The 25,916-nt window shown below is 36.2% G+C and overlaps 2 protein-coding genes across 3 annotated transcripts; one reads left to right on the forward strand and one right to left on the reverse strand.

Moving 5' to 3' along the window:
- Nucleotides 1–423: 423 nt before the first annotated feature.
- On the reverse strand, nucleotides 424–12,192 carry LOC120007130 (histone-lysine N-methyltransferase, H3 lysine-9 specific SUVH4-like). 2 transcript variants are annotated; one of them, XM_038857318.1, is made up of 15 exons: nucleotides 11,990–12,192; nucleotides 11,020–11,503; nucleotides 10,081–10,143; nucleotides 9,310–9,364; nucleotides 8,990–9,099; nucleotides 8,673–8,852; nucleotides 7,070–7,168; nucleotides 5,851–5,949; nucleotides 5,464–5,513; nucleotides 5,261–5,349; nucleotides 3,340–3,499; nucleotides 2,426–2,531; nucleotides 2,158–2,340; nucleotides 1,422–1,655; nucleotides 426–1,168 (listed from the first exon to the last, which is right to left on the reverse strand). In XM_038857318.1, exons 2-15 carry the CDS (start codon nucleotides 11,479–11,481, stop codon nucleotides 1,055–1,057), a joined length of 2,004 nt encoding a protein of 667 aa, XP_038713246.1. In that variant the 5' UTR covers nucleotides 11,482–11,503; nucleotides 11,990–12,192; the 3' UTR covers nucleotides 426–1,054. The 2 variants fall into 2 exon arrangements, with proteins under 2 accessions (XP_038713247.1, XP_038713246.1); XM_038857319.1 differs by lacking the exon at nucleotides 1,422–1,655 and having other exon boundaries at nucleotides 424–1,168.
- A 4,236-nt stretch (nucleotides 12,193–16,428) lies between these two features.
- On the forward strand, nucleotides 16,429–25,689 carry LOC120007545 (protein MEI2-like 4). Its single transcript, XM_038857849.1, has 14 exons — nucleotides 16,429–16,905; nucleotides 17,305–17,484; nucleotides 17,681–17,726; nucleotides 19,740–20,066; nucleotides 20,242–20,666; nucleotides 20,776–20,934; nucleotides 21,079–21,198; nucleotides 21,273–21,424; nucleotides 21,561–21,658; nucleotides 22,635–23,280; nucleotides 24,183–24,267; nucleotides 24,415–24,483; nucleotides 24,567–24,746; nucleotides 25,095–25,689. Exons 2-14 carry the CDS (start codon nucleotides 17,422–17,424, stop codon nucleotides 25,236–25,238), a joined length of 2,514 nt encoding a protein of 837 aa, XP_038713777.1. The 5' UTR covers nucleotides 16,429–16,905; nucleotides 17,305–17,421; the 3' UTR covers nucleotides 25,239–25,689.
- Nucleotides 25,690–25,916: the final 227 nt, after the last annotated feature.

Raw genomic sequence — 25,916 nt, forward strand, 5'->3', positions numbered from 1 at the left:
GTTGATGAGGCATGAGAGCACACCATTGCCCAAATTTGTGCAAGTGAAATATCACTATCTCGATCATACATGGACTATATATAGTCCTTTGTTTTCTGTCATACATCTCTAATTAAATCAATTTGCCCTTTTAACTTTCAAAAGAAAGAAGGCAAGGATTATAATTATAATATTATATTAAAATGGAAGCAACTCTCTCCAAGGAATGTGATTAGGAAGTGTTAGTAGGGGGCGCTGCTCCCAGAACCTCGCTTAGCTTTGTCCACCCTAACATAAAATCCTTTGTCCGCCTCTACGATCCCCCTCATATAATGACGTGATGAAGAGAAACATGATGAGGAGATTTTGAATTTTGTAGATCATAAGAACTCCCTAAAACAGAACAGATCTTGACTTGAAGCGAAGCTTGTACAACTTAATAATTCCCATTATGCTTTGATCAAACACTTGATATCTCTCTCTAAAGAACACTAAACCGGAAAAGTAAGAAAGAAGAGAAGATGGTATTTGTCCAAGGAAATCTTGGAGCTTCAACTGGGTTTCTTCTTTCCTAGGCATAATCATGATGTTTTTATCCATTTGAGCCTTGGTTCTTCCAAGTACTGCACAAGACTTGAGTGGAAGACAGACCACCAACATGCCTTCCAAAACTAGTTTACTTTGATTGATTGACTAGCTTATTCCTACAACTGCTATTTGAAAAGTACTGTAATAAGTAGATTTTTGACAAAAAAAAGGCGCAATTTACACTCGAATTTTCAATAAATGAATGATATTAAGAATTATGCAAACAGTTTTGAGTGATTTTTCCCCCAGCTTTTCTGAAATCAGTAGAACCTCCTCTTTAAAGAACAGAATTTGATGCAAATGATCCCCTTAACCTATTTTCCAGAAGAAAATCGATTGAAATATGAACAGCCAATTATCAATGCCAAAAATTGGGAATCTTTCTGAGGTTTCCCACCACAAAAGAAATTTGATATAGTGTATAGCATACATGAAGAATATAATACCATGGATTTGAATTTGATGGACTGAATTTTCATCTGCGTAGCTAGTACATCCGCTTCCGACAGTCAGCTGTGCCACAATAGCATGGCATCTGCTTTAATTTCCCATCAGGACCAATCACACTATCAAGGGCATAGCCATAGTCATATGTAAGTTCCTGTCCAAGCCATAAGCCAACATTTAGCTTTTCCAGATTCACACAGGTCTCACGTAACAGAAATCTACGAATGTTCAAGCTTAGCCAAAACTAAAAACAGAAGCCACATAAAAAGATCCTCATGCCAGAGAATTCTTATGCTGAATCTGGTTCTATTGGTCTTAAAGTTATAAAAAGCAAACAACCAAGGAAAAACTAAGTAAACCAGTCAGTCTAATACGAAAGGGGGAAAAAAGAGAGAATACAGGGGCACCTGAAAAGGAGGTATAGGGTCTGCAGCAAATAGAATCACTCTAGCAAGCCTCATATCATGGTGAGAGCTCAGAACACACTGAACGAAGAGGTTGGGCTCACAACTATGATTGATAAATCTGGCAACATTACCATGGGAACATGCATGAATGCAGAACTCAGAATCACTTTCTAACATCTTGTCATCTATTTTTTCTACATCAATTGTGGGTACTGATTCATCACCTTGTCGCTTCTGCAAAGTAAAAGAATGTAATGAAATGAAAGGGATAAGTGGCTTGGGAAACATATACCGAAGAATAGGTGCAGAGACTCAATGGAAGATGTTCTAACAAATGGAGTTGGGTTGACCGCGTTGCGTTATTGAAGAAATCCTTCCGTTTCAACTTTTGAAAGGCTAAAGTAAAGGTTAAATATCCCTAACAAGAAGTACAAATGTGTAATAAAGGCGGTGAACCATGAGAACTGAGAAGGGTTGGGGTCCTTGGGGATCTAAACATATAAGTTGGTTGCAACAGCGATGACACGTATTGGGGATGACTAAAAGTTAAATCACAAAAGACAATTCAAATAATTCCAAATGGCAAGTTGGAATACCACCAAGTAGATCATAACATATGAGACCATTGCAAGTTTGCAGAAGGAAAACACTTAAATTGCAGGCTTCCAATGTGGATTCATATGAAACAACCTGATGAACAAGATTAGTAACCCTAATCTTGCATGACTATTTATACCTCTCTTCCACCGATTCCATTCATTGTATGCCAGCAATCAATGTCAAATATGTAGTCATTCCCAGAGACATTTTCTAAGTCAGTATTCTTCCTCAGAACTCCAGCGTATTCACAAACAGGTGCGCCAGAAGGAATGAAGTCCCAAGACCTAACAGCCCACCCTTTGTCCTCAGTACGATATACCTGTTCAAAGGAAAGAGGCCTTATTAACATGGTATAAAACTAGTGAAAATCTGAAAGACACAACTTCCTGGTGTGGTTCAGGTACCTCAAGTCGGTATTTTATTCCCCGCTGAGATGTACGATTGACACAATTAGGTCCACAGCCGCATGCTGGACCACATTCAAAAACCACATCCTTTGGTTCAATCAATCTGAAGAAAATAAACATAATAGTCATGGATAAACATTCAAAAAACATATAAATTGCTTCAGAAAAGTAAGGTACCAGAGATAGCCAAAAGAACAAAGCATTGAATATATGAATCCAAAACAATATTGCAAATCCATGAACTTGCTAACTGCCTTGCTAGTTGGATAACTGTGTGCTAATTCAGAAAAAAAAAAATAATTACACTGAACGGGCATACCTCTACATTAGATGAAATGACAAAAATAGCAATTTTCATATTGGTTTTCAAAATACTGCAGACAGCCTATTGAATTTAGCACGACAATGCTTCCAAAATTGAACACCAAATGATTCTGGTGAATCCTACTGCACTAAGTAAACAGCAAAGACATTAGGGCAAATGCAATGAGAAACAATTTACTGGGCCAATATTTTTGTTGCCCCGGTCCCACCTCTATTACACAAAAAGTCAAGTCAAACACGTATTCTAATACAGCCACATCAGCAAAACACAAATTTCTATACACTTTTTCTTCCCACACACTTTCTCTTTCTACCCAACCCAACAACATTCCATTCCTCCATATTATCCACAACAAAACTACACCAAAACATCAAATATCAATACATCCACATCAGCAAAACACTTATCCCAATACAGCCACATAAGCAAAACACATTTTACAATACAGCCACATCAGCAAAAGACAACATCTTTGTTGGCCCAATACCAATTCACCATTGCATTTGCCCTTATATACCTTTTAAGCAATATCATACAATATATTTACATCATTACCACAGGAATGGGATCAATGTTCAATAATCACCTGCCACCATCTTGCTCGACATAGGGGAAGTCCGAGCCATTCAACTTAGCACAGGAACAAGTCTTTGAATTGGTACATTTTCCCTTGCAGTTGCATCCTTGGGCACTTGAGGGAATGGTCAAACCTTTCGCAACTTGTATAAACCTTGTATATTCAAACCCTACAATTTAATTTGCCATGATTTTGGGACACCGGAACATACTTTGAATAAACAATTGGACATAGCCAATAAAGAAGATGAATAAAGCATCTATAAGTTCTCTATCCAGAGAAGCATGGACAATGCAATCACCAGTTCTAATAAAATGCTCAGTTCTCTTGTCATGCATTTTACTTCCACAGTTGCAATTGCATTTTAGTAAGATGAGCAGGCAGAAACGATAGAACAGAAATCATGGAATAGTAGCACAAAAACCTAATACAATATCATCATCGTCGACGTCATCAAAGTCTCAGTCCCAAACAATATGTTGAGGTTGACTCCATAAATCCAAACAAATTAGTGAGAATCTGATGGCAGTCTCGATTCATGTTCATCATTAAAGCCTTTGTACCAAAAAATAAAGTTCGATGCACAACGTAATTCGTCACCCTTTCATTCGAACAATTTATTGATACAGGCGACACTCTGTTGCACAATATACAGTTAGCAGATCAACAAGCAGAAATAAAAGTTCCAGAACTTAATCTATCACTATCACCAATAAACTTATATCGACTCTATGCTTCAATGGTACAAAACTGATTTTGCTCGAAAAGAATAATCATGTAAATTATGTGATGTCTATGCTAAGCTGTTTATTATGTTGCATTACAACCTAAAATGACAAGACAAGTAAATAAATTTCGTATAATTACTGGGCGTACAATTTGTTGTATGCATAATAGGGGCAGTTAATTGAAATTTGAACTTTCATATTCTGTTTCTCTCTCGCAGGTATCCTTGCTCAAGAATGTCTCACAAATGTGGGACAATAATGGTTTTTTAACCTAGGAATTCTACCCAGAGCTGTAAGTAGCATTTGATATTTTGCTTAAATAGAGAGGGAGAATGCTTGGTAAAAGCAAATGTTATTACTTTGATACTGAGATTACACAATTATGGTCAGACGCTGTTATCATCAAGGAAATCCATCCAAAAGGGCATTGACTAACATAGCTAACTAAAGTTGGACAAGAGTCGATCGCATTCAAAGAATATGGGAGGGCTCACTTCTGAAATTTCCTCTGTCGAAAGACAAATTTTCAGTGAATGTCGCTTAACATGCAAGCTACGTTCTATCACTTTTGTTTATTTTGTAGAGTTATTTTTGGGCGGAAATTTGTATATGGTGCTGGTAGCCATTGAACATAAATATAAATGAGCAAGCACTGGGGTGGACTGAAACCACCTTGTCATTATAAAAAGAAACAAATTCTTACGTGTTTGATTGCAATTTAGAAGTACTTATTCCAAGTAAAAGGTTGGAAGCTCTCTTAACTACAGTAATTTGTAAGAGCTTTACCAAGAAGAGCAAACATATAATACTTTATGAGGCAAAAAAATATCTATTTCGGCGATTTTGCCTTAACAAATCTATGAAACTTAAATACAATAATAGGTCATGTATATCAACCCCAAGTCAAACAAATTTATTTAGTTTTCGCTCTGCACTCTGTAGGCATTGATTACGTGCCTCATTTTATGTATATCTTTCCTGATGTTGTCTCTAAGCAAAAGATCTCATTGCAACATTCCAACCAATAATTATTATGAAAACCCACTAGAATTTCATAAGCAAAATAGTAGATGAAGAAACTATTTTACAGGGATGCAAGAGTTAACTAGCAAACCTACACCGCTGCAACCGATCAAATCTATATTATACAGCAATCATAACGTAAAATGATCCTGAAAGATGTTCGAGACAGTATAAGTTACCTGTAGGTGCAGTGGGAGGATCATCAATTAGATTAGTAGCAGGAATGCATATAGCTTCTTGGCCATTCGATATGTCCATACATACCAACCTTATAAAATAAGACAATTCCTTTAATTCAAATGATAAGATAAATAATTAAAACATATATGCTTACAGAGATTGTAGTATTGGTCATAGACATAGAAGCTCATGGATTTAATACCCAGGTAATTCAGAAGAAGCCTTACAAACTCTTCCTCGAGAGAAATGAACCTAAAAGAATATCAAAATAAAAGGAAGCATCATGTAACAAGCCAGCCAATACCTCTCATGGATGCTGCGGTAGTTCTTCATATATAGTTAAGATCAATTACTTTTTGCAAAGTATGAGATCCAACACATGTCTATGTATCCTATCATACACAAAAACTACAATAATCTTGATGACAAGGAAAGCTAAGCGCAATAGCTAACAAATATGCATGAAGTCACAATGTTATCAGTACTTTGTCCATTTTTTATACTGCATGAAATCACAAAGTTCCGTTCACCATGAACAAAATGAACCAAGGCATTTTCATAGAGAAGTTTTTTACATAGAAAACATTACCTTGTCTATTTCTAATTTAGGCTGCCTTTCCATCCGTCTCAAGCGATACTTGAAGATGATAAATCCTGAAACACCTTTCTCACTCCAGTAATTCTCAACCTGCACAGGTAGAAGATTCAATTGACAAGCAAAGGCAAAATCCCTTTGCATACAAGTAATCAATATGTGCCAAAGAATAGCTTCAAGTTAACAAGTCGAATTTAGCCATGCCAAAAGGGTAAACCATAAAACTAATATATTGTTTGAATGGTAAGAAATGTATAACAGAGGTCACAGGTTCAATTCCTGGAAACAACCTCTTAACATATTATGTCGAGATAAGACCATCTTGTCTGTCCTCCACCCCACCCACTCCTGGAGCCTTATACACGGGAGTTATTTACCTTTTTTTAAGTAAGAAATGCATACTTTAGCACTTTGCGCATGCTGATCTAAACTTCAAATCATAGCTTAGGCTATTTCACTCTTTGCATTTCCTTCATTATTATCCTTCTATTTTGTTTAAGAAACAGTTACTGACGTTAGTTTACTAACCTGACTGGTCCTCTCTTTTTCTCAAAATAATTTTCAGCAGTTAATGTAACCTCAAAATTCATGGCAGTAACATATTCCCAATCAAAGCTCTCAAAGGCTGAGAGAGATAAAATATAATAAACTAATGTTAGCTTATGTAAGAGAAAAGATGCCCCACATATCTCTACTCAATATCAAGGTTATTTCCTCATAGACTCATAGCTATTATTATGGGAGAGATAAAGAGAAAATTTATATTGCTATTGAAATTCATTAAAGGTGTCATCCTTTAAAAATTAATTATTTCACTTCTCCCATTATGGCTTCCTAAAAAGGCTACAGAATATAATTAACGAAATGGTTGGCATTTGGATAAAACAATATTGCCATTTAAAGCTAATTCAAAAGATGATCTTTGCCAATGGAACCGGCAGCTTATTGTTTTGTCTAAGCAATGAGAGAATGTACATCACTGACTAGATGCTGTATAGCGTGAAAATAAGTTCAATTGGCAAATAAACTAAATTCAAACCTGAATAAGCAGTCTCACAACTCAGGATATGGACACAGCCAGACTAACCATATTCCCTCCCCCCCAAGAAAAGAAAAAAGAGACACGGGCTTTGCATTTACAAGGAAAATATATCAAAACTAGACTGAGATAAAATAAAAATAAAAAAAAAAACAGTTCAATATGTTTATCTACCATGTACAAACCACAATATGTGTACACTCTGCGGCTTTGACCATTAGCATAGTCATGTCCACGGACAACTCTTACTGCTACACGTTGCTCCATGTTATTCTACAATAACAGTAAAACACAAATCTTGTAAAACAGTCACCACCAAATTAATATCAATGAATTCATATGTTATTCGTTTTTTGGTACAAAATGCAATCGTCATCATCTAAGCCCTTATCCCAAAAGCTTGGGGTCGATTACATAAGTCTATGAGAAAATCAATGGGAATCACTACGTGTATTTGTTTCCGCCATTCATTTTTATTTAGGATTATACTTTCATCAACTTCTATTGAATCTATATCATTTCTTACTACAAGTCATGTCTTTGTACAAACAACAATATTTATGACAATCGGAGAGATTGTAGTTTCATAGTAAATCTATGGCCAGTAACATATTTGCTTCAAGGCATGGAATTAAAAAAGACAATTTCTTGGATCCAGTTAAATTGCTTCTTCTGTCAAAATCAACACTGGAAGTTAATACTTTAAAGGGTTAATAGCACATTTGGTCACCGAAAGATGGCCCTTGTTTCAAATTGCACACTGATAGTCATATGTGCAATTTGAAGCAAGGGCCGTCTCTCGGTGACCAAATGTGCTATTAACCCATACTTTAAAAGTAAAGCATTCCCAAGGCTTGCATTTCTTTACATCTGTCCAGCCTCAAGGCTATGAAACTGAATAACTGACACACAGCCCACATAAATACTACTAACCTTTTGTACTTAATTAAAACAAAGGTAACTTTTTGGGCATGCCGCATGAGAAAAGTCCTTTTGGTGTATTTCAACCCCAAAAATAACACAAAGCAAAACAAATTTAATCTTCCAATTGTTACTAATAGTATGAAAAGCTCCTCTATAAATTGATTTTCTTGCTTATGGAATTATCTTTCCAACAAAAGATAGAACAATTAAACTACATTCTTTTCAAACATAAGAACCAATGACATTGTAATATAACCCAAGAGGGTGCGATACATGTTATAAAGGGAATTTAATACTGAAATATCCATTAACACAAAAGCACTTTGTTTATCTTTCTTCTTTTTCTTCTAGGGATGAACATATGGTGTCTACTGATCTTGCATGGAAATAGTATGGTAGCTCCTTGCGTTGGAAGATGCATAAATCAATTACGCCAGGAGGTGACCTCATACAGAGCAAAAGGAACTTTGGTGCTTGTGATCACCAGACCACAATTCGCAAGAATCTCAAGAAGAAATAGAAACTCAAAAGCTCTCCGCTCCTAAGAAATGATCACAGACATCTAAATAATTAAGGCCGTTTACTTTCATAACTTTATAAATATCAAAAGACAAATCCAAGCAACTATCCTTGGGGAAGTTACTTATATGACTCAAGCACACATGTACTGTTCTTTTTAAAAGTACAGCATAAACCAAGGTTATAGAAGATAGCAACATTAGACACCCATTAATGTGACTCAAGGTTCCCAAGTTCAATGTTGTGCCCAGTAACAACATCGTAGTTATGGAACGGAGAAACTAGACAAAAGGAAATCAACAAAATCAAATATATGTGTGTGCATCATACACACCTTAAGAGCTAGATTACCACGACACAAAACTTGATCTTTAATTTGGCGCTTGCTATTAAGTAAGTCATTTCCACCTTGGCCTGTGTATACAATTTCATTTGAATTATCAACATCATCTTCATATTGGCCAGACATTACAATTGCTACCGCAAGTGGGAAAGTATAGCCCTTGTAGTCTTCCTGCAATACACCAAGAGTAATAAAGACAAAAATAGAATCGCAAAAGCTTGCAACAGAAAAATCATCTTTCGGAATTTCTCCATTCATGTTAGTAGTAAAGAGCATTGAACAAAAGAAAATCAATTTAGATGCATTACCAATTTACCGTAAGCTTTTCCCATATAATCAATTCCATTCAACCAATGTCCATGAAAACCCACAGCCATCATTTCAGCTCGAGAAAAAAATTGATGCCCAACATTTATGCCTGAAAAATCAAAACAGAACATAGTGCTATCCTGCTATTAACCAAAATGTGTCAAACTTACAAGTCAGGATATGGTTTTAAATACATCAAGAGCATGATAACTACATAACTGGAAGGGATGAAAAACATAAAAATCAAGCATCTATCTCCTCATACATTACTTCTGGAAAGGCAGAAGTACAGCATAAAACACAATTTCAATTCACCAACCTGGTAGATCTCCAAACTTTTTTTGGGGATACAAAATTTCCTTTCTCTGCAGCATCTGCCACGAACTCATACAAAAAGGGGGAAGATAATGAAATCGAGAAAAAGACAAAGATAATGGAACCAAGAAAATAACAGCATAGATATGTCAAATAAAGTTGTAACAACTTCACATTATGAGAGAGAAACACAATCTGCAACCGAACATTCCAAGGAAAAAAAATTATACACACACACACACATATATAGACAATCCAAAATTGTTTGGGAAAAAAGGTTTGAAGATGATGATTATAATAAGAAACGAACAAATCGAGATAAGTATCGTATATCCCTTGAGATGAGCATATGCAACATTTGCCCTTTTCTTTTTTCAGTCCACTAGTGCTTCAAACGTCACCAGTTTCATTATTTCAACTGTAATCCCCAACCCCCATGGCCAAGGCCCCCCAAAAAGATGGAAAGCCAAGTGCATGGAAGTAATTGTATCCTAGAATCCCCAAAGAACATTTCATCAATATAAGGGGATCTTTAGCCTTGATTCAGAAAGATTGACATCTCATCATTAGAACTTACCTAAAACTTTCCAATCAGCTTTGAGCTATGATGTATTGTATATATTTACAGCATTACTATGTGATGTGATTTTCTGCACTCATTTTTATTCTACTAAAAGCAAACAATTTAATTGAAAAAAGATGAAGTATATCTTGCTTTCATCGTTGAATCAGATCTTGACTATCTAGCATAAAGATGGGGTTGGCAATTACTAACTTCGGAAATAGCCTTCAGGTCTGGACGTGTACATCCCTTAACAGGATCAGATGGATTCCCTTTCTGCGGAAGTTCATACTAATGCTGTTAACATTGCTGAGGGAATGAAATTGCAACATATTTTCAACAATAAATATCAAAATGAATCATGTTTTAAAAGAAAAATTAAGTTACAAAAATGATTCATTATGTCCATTAAATGACTAGTTTGTAAGTATTGATGAACTCAGTTAATTGGTTATATCCTACAGCATTGCTAGAGGCCTGAGATCAAATTTAAGGGAAAAGTGATATGATTAAGATTAGACATTCAGACCAATAATGAATCTCGTTCATTTCTAGGATTGGTTACTACACTTGTGTGCCATAGCCTTACCTGACATCTCAGTCAATGGGGACATAATGCAATCGTGCTTCAAAACCATTGGTAAAACCAAAGAATAATCCTTACCGAAGACAAAAGATAAAATATGATAGACCTGTTCTCACTTGGAAAAACTTTGGATTTAAAAGCAATAACAATAACGACTTGAATCAATAACACCAAACAATAATTGATGACAACAGTGATTATTTTATTATCTATGTGGCTATTTCATAGTTAACCTTAATAGCTGAAAAAGCTGTCGATTATACCTATGCGAGCCCATTCCTCTCACCTTTTTCCTTATGTCCTTATATTTTGATACCAAAATGGAAAAAAAAAATCCAGAGATACTCGATAGATAAGACTATATCTCATCTGACGAGAGTGATGCACACAAATACATCTAAGAAAATACCACATGATGCTATAAAACAAAACAAAACAAAATAAAATAAAAGCAAAAAACATAGATAATTATTCTTTTTCATTCTTTTGTTTCAGAAGAAAATAGATTAAGAACAACAATTAGTTCATGTTTTACCTGCATGAAAAACCATTATAGAGATTGTTACCTGAACAAATTGAAGGTAATGAGTGTTGAATTTTCTCAATGTCTCCTTCACCCTTGCAGTGGGGCTTTTGCCAGTAGAATCAGCTGGAATACCACCAAACGGCGTCGAATCTAAATCATCATCATCATCACTTAAAACTATAATCTCACGTTCACCGCATTCAGAAGGTAGAATATCCGAAGCAGCCAGACAACCTTTTCCGACTTTATCCTTCCTTTCTACTCTAGCCACATTAGAAAGGTCTTCCTGTATTACATGATCAACTTTAGCATTCTTCGTGACAACATCATCCTTAGGATGGTCTGATAATCTCTTCCGTTCATTCCCATAGTATGGTCTTTCTTTAATGGGTATGTTTTGAAGTCTTGGGCTCACTCTATTTGGAAGAGAATGCCCTCTTGGAGATTTAGATTTATCTAATCCATGGTGGGAGCCACTGCTTACGTTACCGGCATCACCCATCAATTAATTATGATACCAAAATCTGCGCTTATAGAACAATATCCACCATATAAAATTCAGAAAACAAAATTTTAAAGAAGAAAAAAAGATGCACTATCTGATCATGTTCTCTGTTTCCCAAAACTGCAAAACTATAATCGAAGGAGTGGGAGTCGAAAAATTCTATAAATACAAAAATTAGAATTAACAGCTTCAAATTCAAAAATTAAAATACGAATATTTGATAGGGTTTCAACTAATCAAACAAGGTATACATTAACCCCGCCTAGAATCCGCCATTGCCTCTTTCATGCAACTTCTTTGCAATAATCGTTTATAACTATATCCAGTTGCCCCAAATAAAAAAGAAAACAGTAATTCCGTAACAGAATTGTAAGATCAAGGAATCACATTACTCAGTCACATCAAAATCTGAAAGGTCTGGGACGCATCAACAAAAAAATCGAGTCGTTTGAGTTATTGCGGAAGAAACTAGGAATTGTGACAGGTATAAGTATGAAATCCATACCAGATACAGCGAAAGAAGAGCGTTCCGTTGCTCAGTGATTCACTGTGTCTCGGTATTATGGAACCGGAGCCTGTTCGAGTGTTCGGTAATATCCTAGAAAAGGGAAAACAAAATCGCAAATCTAGGGTTTATTAATCAAGACGTTAGAGACACGCACCAGTACGAAACTAAAAAAGGGAATTTTAGCGGGAAAGGAGATAGCGGGGCTATCAAGAAAAGCACAGTAAAAAACAAATGTAATTATGGGATTATAAAAATATATATATAATCATATTATTACGTCTAATTGTGGGCCAATGATGGTGTTGGATCCCATCGTGGCTTAATCGTCTCCGAAGGCATGAGCTCGTACATAAATTTTCATACATAAATTTTTCATAGGTTGGTTTGACATATGTAGTTTATGGGCTAATGCATATATTTTGTGGGTTTACTCAGTACATCCAAATGATAGTAACTGTATATTCTACCATACACAAAAAAAATACAAATAAATGCAAACATGTAGTGTGTTTTATATAAAGATTTTGCTCCTCTAAAAACTATTGTAACTTTTGGAATATAGTTTATTTGTTAATCACTTGCTTAATAGTCTAATATTGAATCTCTTTGAATTAAAATCGTATAGACTCACACGAGCAACACTATTGTGGCCAAGCGTTAGGCTTTGGCCCAATTTATCACGTCGTCATGTGGAAAACTTATACGCATGCGAGCATGATGACCCCAGTTTATATCACATATCCAAATGACAAACTTGTATGATGTGATTTTCAATTACTAACAAAATATTTATTTACTTAGTACCCCTTTTTTTTTTATTTGGGAAGATTACACATATAATTGTGTTTGGTCAATGATGGATTTGGTATTAATGAACTACCTTTGTCTCTTCCATTCAACAAACCAATATTCGATCAAGTAAGTAGAGTTGTTTACATTACTCTCCTCACAACATGCAAGGAAAGCCAGCCTCCATACCTAACCTTTGCTGATTTTTCTTCATACCGTTTGTATCATGCATGATCTATAATACATATGTAACGAAAGCACTACATATCCAATTTTTGATGTCCATAATTATCCATAATCTAGGTGGCATGAAGAGAATTATAGGGAACCATTTTGTATTAAATGGTCATCCACATTTCTCTTCATGCCACTTAGATTATTGACATATATCATTTTGGTAGATATAATTTATTAGTTGATGACTTGATTCCCCAAAAAAATATTATTTAATTGAAATTACTATACAAAATATTCAATAGTATTAGGGGAAATTATAAATATTATTAATTGCATGAGATATATTACTATTTCGATATATATAGAAATTTGTTAAGCATAAATTTACGTACATATATTGGATTGCATCCAATGGACCAGAGCCCAATTTCGTTTTGCTCCAGGCATATCCGGGCTGTGTAGGAAGATCCAACAAACTTCACTTAGGGCCCATCAAATGGTCCTCTATAGCTGCGTTTGATAAGTAGGAGGATTTGACTCATGGATTAAAAAATAGTCAAATTATATGTTTGCTGCTTTTCAAAATGAGAGAAAAATAATTCATAAATTCACCTTTTTTTTCTGGCAATTTATTTTATCTATATTAATAAGACAGAAGATACAATAGTGTAGCAATAGCAACCCATACAACAAAATACCCCAAACAAAGAAATACACAGACCAGAAAGTCAAAAAATATAGTAACGAAAGGGAATGCAACTCATAGTTGTTGCCCTTTTGACTCAGCGAGTCACCTGAAAATAGGTTTGATCGCATCGATCGAAAGAACTTCGAACGAATGATAGCGAAACAGATACAAAGTAAATATATCATGAAATAAGACTTAAAATAATATTTATGTTGTAGGTAGAGATGAAACAACGAGGTTGCAACTGCATATCCGTAGCGGCATAGACAAAACAGACTTAAGATAATATGAAAATCAACTTATTTGTCAATTTCAGCAATCTTCTAAACAGATCTGGAAGTAGAACTAGATCCGGAGGTAGATCGAGGTATAGATATATCATCTTCATACCAAAAATCACTCATCTTCAAGCCGAAATTGCCAATCGGCCAAAGGAACTAGTCCACTATAAGCAATCGCCTAGAAATAGCTGGATAGAGAAAGAAAACTAAAATATATATTGAGATGATGAAGGAGGAGGAGGAGGTGGTGCTAAGGTGAAGACACGTGTCTCCTCCTCCTCGAACGATGAAGATAACTGTGGTGTTACTGAGAGAAATGAGTTTTTTATAGAGAAAATTTTTTTCCCCTGCTCTCTTCATCCATAAATTCACTTAATATTTAAATTTCAATACAGAAAATGGTATTTGAAGTTTGAACCCCCTTAAAATTGATATTTGTAAATCGAGAAAATTTAATATTAATATAATTGGACTAAATCATTGAGGATAGGAATATTAATTTTACGGAGTTCAAATACCGTTTCCCTTTCAATACACAAATAATATTTAATACTATCACCTTTAAAAGGTAGGACCAAAGGGTGTTATTATTGTTAGGATATATTTATGATGTTTGGTCTCCTTTTATTTCTATTTCATAATTTTCATTCATTAAACATGCATTTCATGTTTTTTTCTCAAACTTATTTTTTCTTCTTTTGCTTACTTGAGATGTTACTTTTACAAACCAATCAATCTTTATTCAACGCTATTATATACCACATGCAAGATAACTTTAATCCACCCATAATATTTTCATATCTGGTCCATTTCAATCCAATTCGTCCAATCCAACATACCAAAAGGTTAAAAACTTTTTATTATGTACATATCCAAACTCTCACCCAACGAGTTAAGGGCCATGTAGTAAAAGTTCATATAGTTTTCTTCCAATTTTAATTATAGACATCCAATCTGTTTATTAGTATGAGATATACATAATTTTTAAAATTTGATTAACAAATTGAACATTTGTGATGGGCCATCTTTCACCACTACAATCACTTTTACTGTAGGGATTCTCTTCCGCCACCCAACTCCTTGAGAAGTACCCCCTATCCCACCCCCATGGGGTTTGAACCCGAACCTAAGGCATTGGGCGGGTAGTCTTACCACCGGGCTACCCCTACAACAGTAAAATACAAAAATAACACCCAATGAATCCGGAAAAACATGGTACAACTGTCATATATACACACGTGAAAGCAAATGTAGGGGAGAATCTCATAGGGTGGCTCAATCAATCGGAACAAGACCCTGAAGGACCTGAACCCAATCCATGATTGCATTCACATGGTTGCTCTCTAATCATTCTACTTATTCTATTCCAATCTTGTTTAATCCTAAAACCTCTTTACGTTCATTGTAAAGGAGACAAAGCCTTCTTTATTGTCTCAAAGCACAGACAAGGGCACTTGGTCAAATTCTCAAAGCCGGTGTAGAGACCATGAACAGGCTGGCTAATTCTATGAAGAACTTCTGGCTTCCATTTGGAGAAGTAATGTGGAAGTATACCTTCTTGGTTTACAAATCAAAATCGGTATCAACTTATATGCTTTTATACGGGAGACTTGTTTTTCATTAAATACCAACGTATTCAGGTCAAAAGCGTACAATACCTTAATCGGGATTATGTGTATGAGAAAATTCAATAGAGTCCCTACTCGCTATATCACATATATAAAATAATCCGGTGCCAAGAATTTTTTTATGTGAATAATTATAATGACAAGAGACACGTGTCAGTTAAAGCAGTCGGTTCACGATTTTATCAACTCCAATTAATGTGTTTCCGTTATCAATGCCTCCCTCTTTTATATTGCCATTTCACGAGACAATCAAGTACGAGAATTCTCAGCTTTACCGTTGTTAGCAGGCACTTCTTCAAGTCGTTTACATACACGGTGCCCCTTGGTCTTTGCGTGGCAAAAAAAAAATCGATTTTGGATTAAATGACAAAATAAGTTTACGAAATATTTATATGTTCAAAATCGATTACATATTAGATTTTGAAAGTACTTAATTGGTTAGATCTATATTAGTTTAAATTCGGATAAGTAAATTGAACAAAATTTATGTGTTTGAACACAGACTCAAACCCGATTTTAAACCGGACAAAATTTTTATGTTTGTATCCAGATTTCGGACATATAACGTATGTCTAAACATAGTTTAATTTGAGTTGAACAAATTCGATTATCTGAACTGGACAAAATTTTGTCACCCCTACCTAAGTCTTTGATCATATTTACCTAAAAGTGATGACCGTTTCAATGACTCAGTCATGCCATCTAAGGCTATTAATGTCATTTCCGAACACATTAAATTAACTTACTGGTTATAGCTCGTGCCAGCGTGGACAGGGCTAGGTAGGTAGATATGGGTAAGACCACTCAAACGGATTAGGACTAACGCCGTTAAATGGTTTAACGGCTTGTCCACCTAATTGTAGGAACAGCGTCTGGTTTTTGTAAGAGCCCCCGTCGTCTTCTTTCTTTTTCAATTTTCTTTCATTTTCTCCGTTAATTCAGAGCCACATACCAATCTCTCTCTCCCTCTCGCCCTCTTTCTCTCTGGCGAGAGCTCGGGAACTCGCCGGAGAGTCTGTGTCGCCGGAGACTCCATAGATTCCGAGATAACTTAAAATAATTCTGTAGAAAATGTGTAGAAATGGAGGAGTGAGATTTTTTTAAAGAGAGAAAAGGTGGAGAGTAACGTGGTTAACGTGCAATGCAGAGAAAAAAGGGAATCAAAGGAAGCTTTGGAGGATCCTACACGGCACAGATGTCTAGATTATCCCTTCTCTGTTCAATTTCCCTCCCTTGCCTTATGCCGTAATTTATTCGATTTCTCTGTCTTCCTCCACCTCCGCTTAAATTCTCCGCCCTCTCGCTCTCTCTCTTCTCTCTGAATTGTGTTCCGTTTAGCGGATTCTGAAGGTCCGTATGTTCACACAGTATAATTGTTCTTGCGTTATGTGTTTTTTGAAGTGCTTTTCGAGTTTTGATTCTTGGATCCAAAGTTTGGTGCATACGTTGTTTTTCATGTTTAATTTTGAGATGTTTGTGTGGTGAATTTTGAAAATTATTTTCCATTTTCGCGTGAGTGGCTTTTAATTAAAAGTTTTCTCAATCTCGCTAATTATTGTAATTATATCAGATATGATAATTATGTTTCATTTTAGCGGTTTAAAATCGAGATATTTGAGCCAATTAAGTGCCAGATTTTATTCTTTCTATTAGACCGTCGAATTTATCTTGTGATTTAGACTTTGACCAGGTTCCATGGTTTTTATACCTCTAAGTTATTGAATTGTTTTTATGGAATTTACCTTGCAGAGCTTCTTTGCTGGAGGTGGAGCTTAGATTGCTTAGAGTGCAGTAGTGAAGCGCGGTAGCTGAAACTGTTGTGAACATTTTTTTTTTCGTGGTCTGTAAATTATAGGACTATCAATCATGCCATCCGAAATGATGGAGCCGTCATCATTTTTCTCAGAGGATGTTCGCTTTCCCCGTGAGGTACTTGGAACTTTTATACGTAGTTTTTCTTTTGTTGTATAAGATATCATGGGGGTAGAGGAAATTTCTCTGTGTGTAAGAACTTTTGTGTTGGTTTTGCTCATAAAGAGGACTTGAGACGTTAAGAGTTCCTTGTTCTGTTATGTAGTTATGTTTGTTTCAAATGTCTCATGTTCCTTCACTTTATATGTGGCAGAGGCAGGTTGGATTTTGGAAGTCTAGCAACATGCTCAATCACGTTGGTCAGTATCTCAAATTATTTGTAGATTCTGATACATTGGTACATTGATGGCATATACTTGCATGGATTTGATTCTTTGATGTTGGAACCCTAGATTTGTGTCTGCAAGTATAAATATTGAATAATGCTTCAATCATTCAGCTAGGTTTTACAATAAAACCATACAGTCATACCATGTTTGATGAATTCTTGTCAGTTACTGTTGTATTACCATTTATTTGTATCCGCAGATTAAGAAACCCATCTTTTGCGATTAAGGTGGCTCTTTTCTGGTTTCCACAGAACTTGAATATGTTTTGGGGCATGGAAACATTTGTGTGCTGAAACATTTGGCAGTTTCCAATTCCCTGTCCTCAGTAACCATGTCCTTTATTGTTGTATATTGTCACTTCGGTCAGTTAGAATATATGTAGTCTTGAAAAGTAACATAATCTAGTGAAAAACACCTGTTTGATGATTTATTCAAAGTTTGCCTTCTTGGTTCATGCGCATTGCGCAATGGTTAACTTATTTGTATTAAGGCCAGCCCTTAGCTATCGATAGCTGAGCGGGGTGTAGTGGAAATTAGGACCACCCTATTCACTAATTCTTGTGTTTGAGTCACCATACTTGCATTCAAGACTGAGATTTACCCATCGGGTAAGAGTGAAGAATATGCTCGGGGAAAGCGTGAGTCATGTACCTGTGAAATTGATAGGTGAGAAGTATTATTTCATCTTCGCTTGTAAATTTGCTTCCATAGAACCATGCCCTACAGTCTACCTTGCCAAAATTTTGGTCTACCTTATTAAAAATGAGAAAAATAGAGTTTCTTCTGTTAGGAGAAAACCGTAGCCTTTCTTGCCAGTGGAATCCTATAAATGGATCTTGTGATGCCTGTATTATTTAGAACAATCAGTTAAATGATGATTAAATACAACAATAAGTTTGAGATAATTAAAAGCATGTTGTTTGTCTTGACACAGGTAGACCGATTAGATTTTCTGAGGCATAATCATTAGGTTGAATCCATAGGAAAGAAAAACATTTATGGTTCTTAAGATTTTGTCCAGAACAAAAATTCACGCTTACATGCCTAGACAACGCCAAGTGTGATTCTCCAAGCATTGCTATTTTGAGGACAGTCTCAATTAAACCTTCTCTAAATTGTTTGGCCTTCAATCTGCTCTGTACGGTGAGTCTGAATAATTTTGGGCCACGTAGATAAAACCACATTGAAATTTGGGTTCTTGTTTGTAAAATTTGGTGAAGTTTTGCGCTAACTGCCAACACCACTATCCTCCTCCTTTGTTGGGGCTTGGATGTTACTTTCAGAGCTTGATTGAGTATTTGTGGATTTACATCATACAAAGCCTGTTCAAGCCTAGTCTTTACCGCAGCCAGCTCTATTTCCAATAATTGCTTCACTTGGTGGCTGCATTCTACTGGTGTGGATTCTTTGGTCATCTCATGGAACTTGTTAAGCAAATTAAAATGTATTTCTGAATAACATAAAACAGAGCAGCTTCCTAAGTTTGGCAAACTTGCAGACATGTGACACGCTAATAGTTTGTAGTACCAAACAGGGAAGGTTTGAATCTTTCCGTTTCTGTAAGCGATTGCCGAGTAAAGTATTGGAACCAGATACGGATCTCTCAATCACTAGATAGTTATGCAACGTAATTGAGATAGTTTTAACTACTTTATTGTTAGATATGCAACAATTTTGTTTGTCTTGTATTGAAAAAATTCAATTCATTAATTTATCTCCATATTGTATGTCATTTTTGTCCTCTACTGTCTCTAACTTCAGTATGGGATTTAGCCATAAGTATTAAAATTCCCTTTCTTTGTCAACTTTCATCCGTCAAAGAGTTATATGGTGTTTTTGAATCTCGAATTTAATAAGTTAGCCATCTTGAGTTGGCAGCATTGCATCTTGTCCAAGTATTTGTATACTAACATGTACTTTTTATGGTAAGTCCAATATGGTTTTATTGTTGTTTAGTAAGATTGATTTGATGTTCATCAACAGGAAGTGGGACTCCAGTTGCTTCGTCACCCTGTGAGAAACATGTACCTCTGGAGTGTCGGACATTGAAGTCCATGGAACATCCTGAGTTCCTAATGCAAAACCACACCGTGAATCATAGCTTAGATAGGCCTGCAGTGGGAGCAGAGAGAGCAGCAAGTCCGTCCTTGCATTTCTTGAGTCCAGGAGACACTGCTACGGGGACACGACCCATCATGAAAATACCAAAAGCATCTTACTTTTTGGAAGGGGAAAAATTTAACGCCATGAATGCTCAATCTGAGAATAGTCTTTTCTCAAGCTCATTATCAGAGTTATTTAGTAGGAAGCGTAAGTCTTACCCTTCATTAGTGCTACCTAATGTTTGCATTCTTGGTGTTATTACTAGCTTACTCAAAGTTTAAATAATTTGCCACGCACAAAGGTTGCTGGTCTGCATTATGTAAGATTATCCTAGAATGCGCAGATATCATGTTGTTTGTTAATATGGGAGTTCTTGGTGCAGCAAGATTATCTTCAAACAATGTTCCGTATGGCCATTCTATTGATACTGTTGCCTCTCATCATGAGGGAGAGGATCCCTTGGAATCCCTTGAAGAAATGGAGGCTCTAACCATAGGAGATCTTCTCCCCAATGACGATGACTTGTTTTCTGGGTTAATTGATAGGCTACACATCGTCAAACGTGATGCTGGAGAAGATCCTGAGCTAGACGTCTTTAGCAGTGTTGGAGGGATGGATTTGGGAGATGACGAGTTTATGCTGCAAAAAGATTCTGAATACCCCGAAGGATTTTCTCATGGTCAGCCCGGGTTATATAATAGCTCGGTAGCTGGAGAACACCCTTATGGCGAACTACCTTCAAGAACACTATTTGTGAGAAATATAAATAGCAACATTGACGATTCTGAGTTAAGGGCCCTTTTCGAGGTATATATAGTTTGTATTTTAGGTTCTTCCTCATGTGTTTTGCTTGGGCTTTTTATCTTGACTGATTTTTGACCCTGCTGTTATGGTTTTCATTATTTTGAATGTGCAGCAATTTGGAGATATACGTACTCTTTATACAGCCTGCAAACATCGTGGTTTTGTTATGATCTCCTACTATGATATTAGAGCAGCTAGAAATGCCAAGAAAGCACTCCAGAGCAAACCATTGAAGCATAGGAAACTTGACATTCATTACTCAATCCCAAAGGTGAAATTCTTCCTTTCTTGTTGTTGCGTGATAAGTTATTTTGTTATGATCTCCTACTATGATATTTTGCTTGTTTTGTTCTCTGTTGGTGGATGTGCATAAATTTGTCATTGATCTTTGGCTTGCTGGTTTTCTTTTTATCAGAATAACGCATCTGAGGAGGACGTAAATCAAGGAGCCCTTTTAGTATTTAACCTTGATACTTCTGTTGCATGTAACGATGACATTGTCCAGATATTTAGGGCCTACGGAGAAGTGAAGGAGGTTAGAGATTTGCTATTTTTTCTATTTTAATTGTCTATGAGTAAAGGTTAAGCCATACTTTTTGTGCGTTGCAGATCCGTGAAGCCCCCAACAGGCTTCGTCACAAAATTGTTGAATTCTATGACATTAGAGCGGCAGAGACTGCTCTTCGAGCTCTAAACAAAATTGATATTGCGGGCCAGCAGATCACGCTTGAGCCAGGCCATCCTGGTGGTTCAAGACGCTGGTATTTTCCAAGCGCATGCACTCTGCTCTTACAATATTTACACCTTCTACTTGTTGAACTTGTGATATGTTTTTATTTTTGTTGGAACTCTGGATCTGCGTCTAATATATCGTCTTGCATCTTCTTCGTACTGCAGCTTGGTGCGACAATTTCCTCCAGAATTGGAAAGTGGTAGTCGTAGCTCTTATTTGCAACAGAATATCCCGCCGAATAACTCAACCTCTGTGTTACCTGGTATTTTGCTAAATTTACCCTGCTAATTGATATTACTGAATGCAAATATATTTGTTAAAATGATCCGTGCAGCAACGGCACTTCCAAATGGGGCATTAGTATCTAGTCATATGGATAATGCAACAATTTTGGTGTTCCCTCTGCATTGCATACTGCACTTTTGCAAACTGCATTTAATCACAGTATACATTCTAGTTTTCTAATTGTTTCCCCTCTTCGTTGGGAGTTGAATCTGTCAACAACCATGCTGGCCTTTGCCAAATCTGGTACCTTGCAGAATCAAGTCAAGTTTGATTTCTGAGGAACACCATGATTTCATCTTCATTTGACCCAGAGTATCGTGATGGTTTGAATAGCAGAATTAACTGTAATTATTTTTAGACATCATGTCTGCTAACGTCAACTGGAAACCACCACACATGATTGATAACAAGCAGCTATGTCGAGTTATTCCATTTCAGTTGCACTTAACGATGGTGGTAAGTGCACTGGTTCAATAGGTGCAGTTGTCTTTTTATTGTGGCTCAGTCTCCTGTAACTGTTGGTAACGAGCACTGTGGTGTTTTATTAGAACTATTGGAAAATTCTCCTTCAACAGAAAGTTCTATTTTAAGGAAAAAAAATTTAAAAGTTATGGATGATAATGGTAAAGTTGATTCATAAAGTAAATTTATCAGAGACTTTAGCTTTCTTGTTCATGGAATCACTAATGGTATCTAAAGACTCCATTACTGAGTTGATACACTTGATTTCTATGATTTCTTTGGAAAGATCTCTTCGAAGTTATTGTCTCATGGTTATAAGGGTTGCATGCTTATACAGCTTCATATTCAAATGAATCTTTGCAAAGCTGGACTAATTGAGATATGTAAATATGTTATTATGGACTTGCTTATTCGAGAGAAAATGGATTTCAAATAATTTAAGTTTGGCATTTTTCTTAATTCAACCTGAAGAAACTTTGCATTGCTACCAGCTTTTGGGTCGGTTGGTGATGGGAATGTTACTCTTCCTGGACTTTCATTTACATGGAGCAGTTCCTATCAACCACAGACCACAGGCATGATATGGCCAAACTCACCTTCATTTGTTAATGGAGTTTGTGCGGGTCAGACCCCACCACAGGTGCATGGACTTCCTAGAGCACCATCCCATATGTTGAATACTGTACCCATGAACAACCACCGTGTGGGGTCAGCACCAACTGTCAACCCTTCTATCTGGGACAGGCAGCATGCCTATGCAATGGAGTCTGCTGAAGCTCCTGGTTTTCACCCAGGTTCTCTGGGGACCGTGAGAAATTTTAACAATTCATTGCATCCAATGGAATTTGTCTCTCCTAATGTCTTTCCTCGAATTGGTGCCAATTTTATGGATCTCCCAATTCCTCCTAAAATCATAGGAGTCCAACCCCATCATCAAAGGAGTGCAATGTTCCCTGGCAGAGGCCCAATGATGCCCATGATGAGTTCAATTGATTATCCTAATGATTATGTGAGAAGCCGCAGAAATGAGGGCAGTATTAACCAGGCTGACAAGAAACAATATGAACTTGATATTGATCGAATATTGCGAGGGGAGGACAGCCGAACAACTCTTATGATAAAGAACATACCTAACAAGTATGTGATACCTATCTTCAATATTTTTTATTATCTTGATAAAATTGTGTCCTAATTTTTTATTGCTCTGATGCTATTGCTTTAGTACTACTTGCAGTGCATTTACATGGTATTTGTGAGGCACACTAAATGATTGATAAAATCTTGGCATTTTAGACAGGCCAATATTTGATAAGGCAAAGATTGGTTGGACTATACTAGAATAAGCCTAACCGCGGATATTCGCTGAAATATTGCCCATGATTCTTTTAGTTCACTGAACATGTTAGATACAGATTTTGGTACGCTTTTCTGGAAGAGGGGAGCTCACATGCACATGCAAGTGCAAGCTTGGCTGCTGTGTATTTCTGTGCTGTATCACTTGGACTCCTATCATCTGCATTAGCTCAATCTCTTTTAGTATGAACTCAGTCCTGAGGGTCATAATCTGATATCTTAACTGTAGCAAGTTCTTATATTTTGCTGTTTTTTTTTTAATTTCCATTTAAACCTCTTCTTTCGTGTATTTCACTGTTTATAACTATATATTGCAAAAGGTTTTTGCGCGACACATAACATTAGATTCTTCAAGTGGTATCAGGTTGGTGAGGGTTGTTATTTATTTGCTGTAAGTTCACTACGAGATCTCTACTTAATGTGGTGGTCAGAAATGTTAATTGAATTAGATTTAGGAAATATTGTGCTATGAATTTATGCCACACTTGGACTACCAAAATGTGCTCAATGAGGAGTTTTAGATTAGAAAACTTTCTCTATTCTGTCTTAGTAAAACATTTCCATTATCTAAATTTACAATTTTGAAAGTGGAACTGTGGAAGGAATATTTGCATTCATTGATCGAATCTCTTCATTGGTTTTCTTGGCACCTCATGATTTGCAAGTTAATATGACAAAAATTGCAGGTATACTTCTAAGATGCTTCTGGCTGCAATTGATGAACGCCATCGAGGAACGTATGATTTCATTTATCTACCGATTGATTTTAAGGCAAGTGCACCTGTCGTGCAATGAGAGTGGGGCTGCAGGGAGAAACACATTCTTTCATTTAATTTTTATTTGGGAAAAAAAGTAACAACTCTGTTTGACTTGCAATTTTGCATGATCCACACAACTTAACCTTCAAGTTTGATGCAGAACAAATGCAACGTGGGGTATGCGTTCATCAATATCACTGATCCCAGCTTGATTGTCCCATTTTATCAGGTTTTGCTTTGTCTTAGCTATTTTGTTGATATACAATATGCACCCAGACTAAAACTGAAAGTAGAAAATTCTATTCATGTCAGGCATTCAATGGAAAGAAATGGGAGAAGTTCAATAGTGAAAAGGTGGCAACACTTGCATATGCTCGTATTCAAGGAAAAGCAGCTCTCGTTGCGCATTTTCAGAATTCAAGTCTGATGAATGAGGATAAACGTTGCAGACCAATCCTGTTCAATACTGATGGCCCAAAAGCGGGTGACCAGGTATGTTCATCATGGTGAATTATACCCTTACTTTTTGTACATAACATTTATGTCATGTGCTTGAAGAAACACCCAGACTTGCCTGCCTAATTGTGCTGAAGTTAATATTGCTCAATTTTCCAACTTGTGATAAAAAGGGATGCAAGCTAGAGTTAGAAAAAGTAAATTCTGCTGTCTTCAGGTAGTATCTATTTTGAGAAAAGCCCCACATCCATATCTAATGGAAAGCCCAAGAGTTTCCATGCCTTAGTAAGATGTGTTTTAAAGCTGTGACCCCTGGAAGACTCTGGACCTCCTGTGGTGGATTGGGCTTGGGAAAGTAACCATTTTTTTTGTCACTATCTTCAGGTGCCCTTCCCAATGGTGGTTAATGTTCGAACAAGACTTGGGAAAGCTCGAAGCACCCAAGATGAGAACCCACAAGAATGCACACAAAACTTGTCTAACGGGGAGAATTCTTCCAGTGGTAACACATTCTCAGCTTCTTCATAGGAGGCCGGAATTTCGAACTGCTTGCTTTCCTTATCCTAGGCACTAACCCACATAGGACTGAGTGATCCGCAATTCTGCATACCCAGATGAAGTAATATTGGAGTGGCTTTATTGGAGGAAAGTTTTTGCTGCTTCTGAGTGAAGAATAAAAAATGAAAAATGTATAGTGAGAGCTGAAGTTATTTTCCAATTTTCTTCAGTCGTAAAAAAATTCTGAAATAATTATAACAAAGGAGCAAAGATACAGCTTCGAAATTTGGATGGCCCTTGGGCATGTTTCTGTATAAAGTAGATGTACATTCTGAGCAGTTTGAAGGATCATGTACCGGAGGCTTCTCAATTAATCTCTCTCTCTGGCATTTTGTGTAACTGATTTTGTTGTGATTAATATCTCTTTGTGGAATTTTGTATAACTGATTTTGTTGGCATATGTATTTTTGTATTGAAGCCATGGAGAATTGTCCACAGAAACTGCGAGAAAATGTGTGAATTTTTTGTTGAGAAGAACAACTTTGTCTGGTGCTGCTGCTTCTATAGCTGTAATTATCCCCAAATTATGTTTTTTTTTTTGTTTTTTTTTGTGTTATTGAGTGTTTTTGTGATCATAATGTTAGAATATAGTTGATTTTGAAAAAAAAAATCATATCATTAAATCTTAAACACTAAATTCTAAACAAT

The sequence above is a fragment of the Tripterygium wilfordii genome, chromosome 10 (genome assembly GCF_013401445.1).
Source record: "Tripterygium wilfordii isolate XIE 37 chromosome 10, ASM1340144v1, whole genome shotgun sequence".
NCBI lineage: Eukaryota > Viridiplantae > Streptophyta > Magnoliopsida > Celastrales > Celastraceae > Tripterygium > Tripterygium wilfordii.

Coding starts and splice junctions, on each gene's coding strand:
- LOC120007545 (XM_038857849.1), top strand. CDS start 17,422: ATGCCATCCGAAATGATGGAGCCGTCATCATTTTTCTCAGAGGATGTT. Junction 20,067..20,241: donor AGAGTTATTTAGTAGGAAGC/GTAAGTCTTACC, acceptor TTCTTGGTGCAG/CAAGATTATCTTCAAACAAT. Junction 23,281..24,182: donor ATAAAGAACATACCTAACAA/GTATGTGATACC, acceptor CAAAAATTGCAG/GTATACTTCTAAGATGCTTC.
- LOC120007130 (XM_038857318.1), bottom strand. CDS start 11,481: ATGGGTGATGCCGGTAACGTAAGCAGTGGCTCCCACCATGGATTAGAT. Junction 7,169..8,672: donor GTGGTAATCTAGCTCTTAAG/GTGTGTATGATG, acceptor CTGTTATTGTAG/AATAACATGGAGCAACGTGT. Junction 1,169..1,421: donor ACCCTATACCTCCTTTTCAG/GTGCCCCTGTAT, acceptor TGGCTTGGACAG/GAACTTACATATGACTATGG.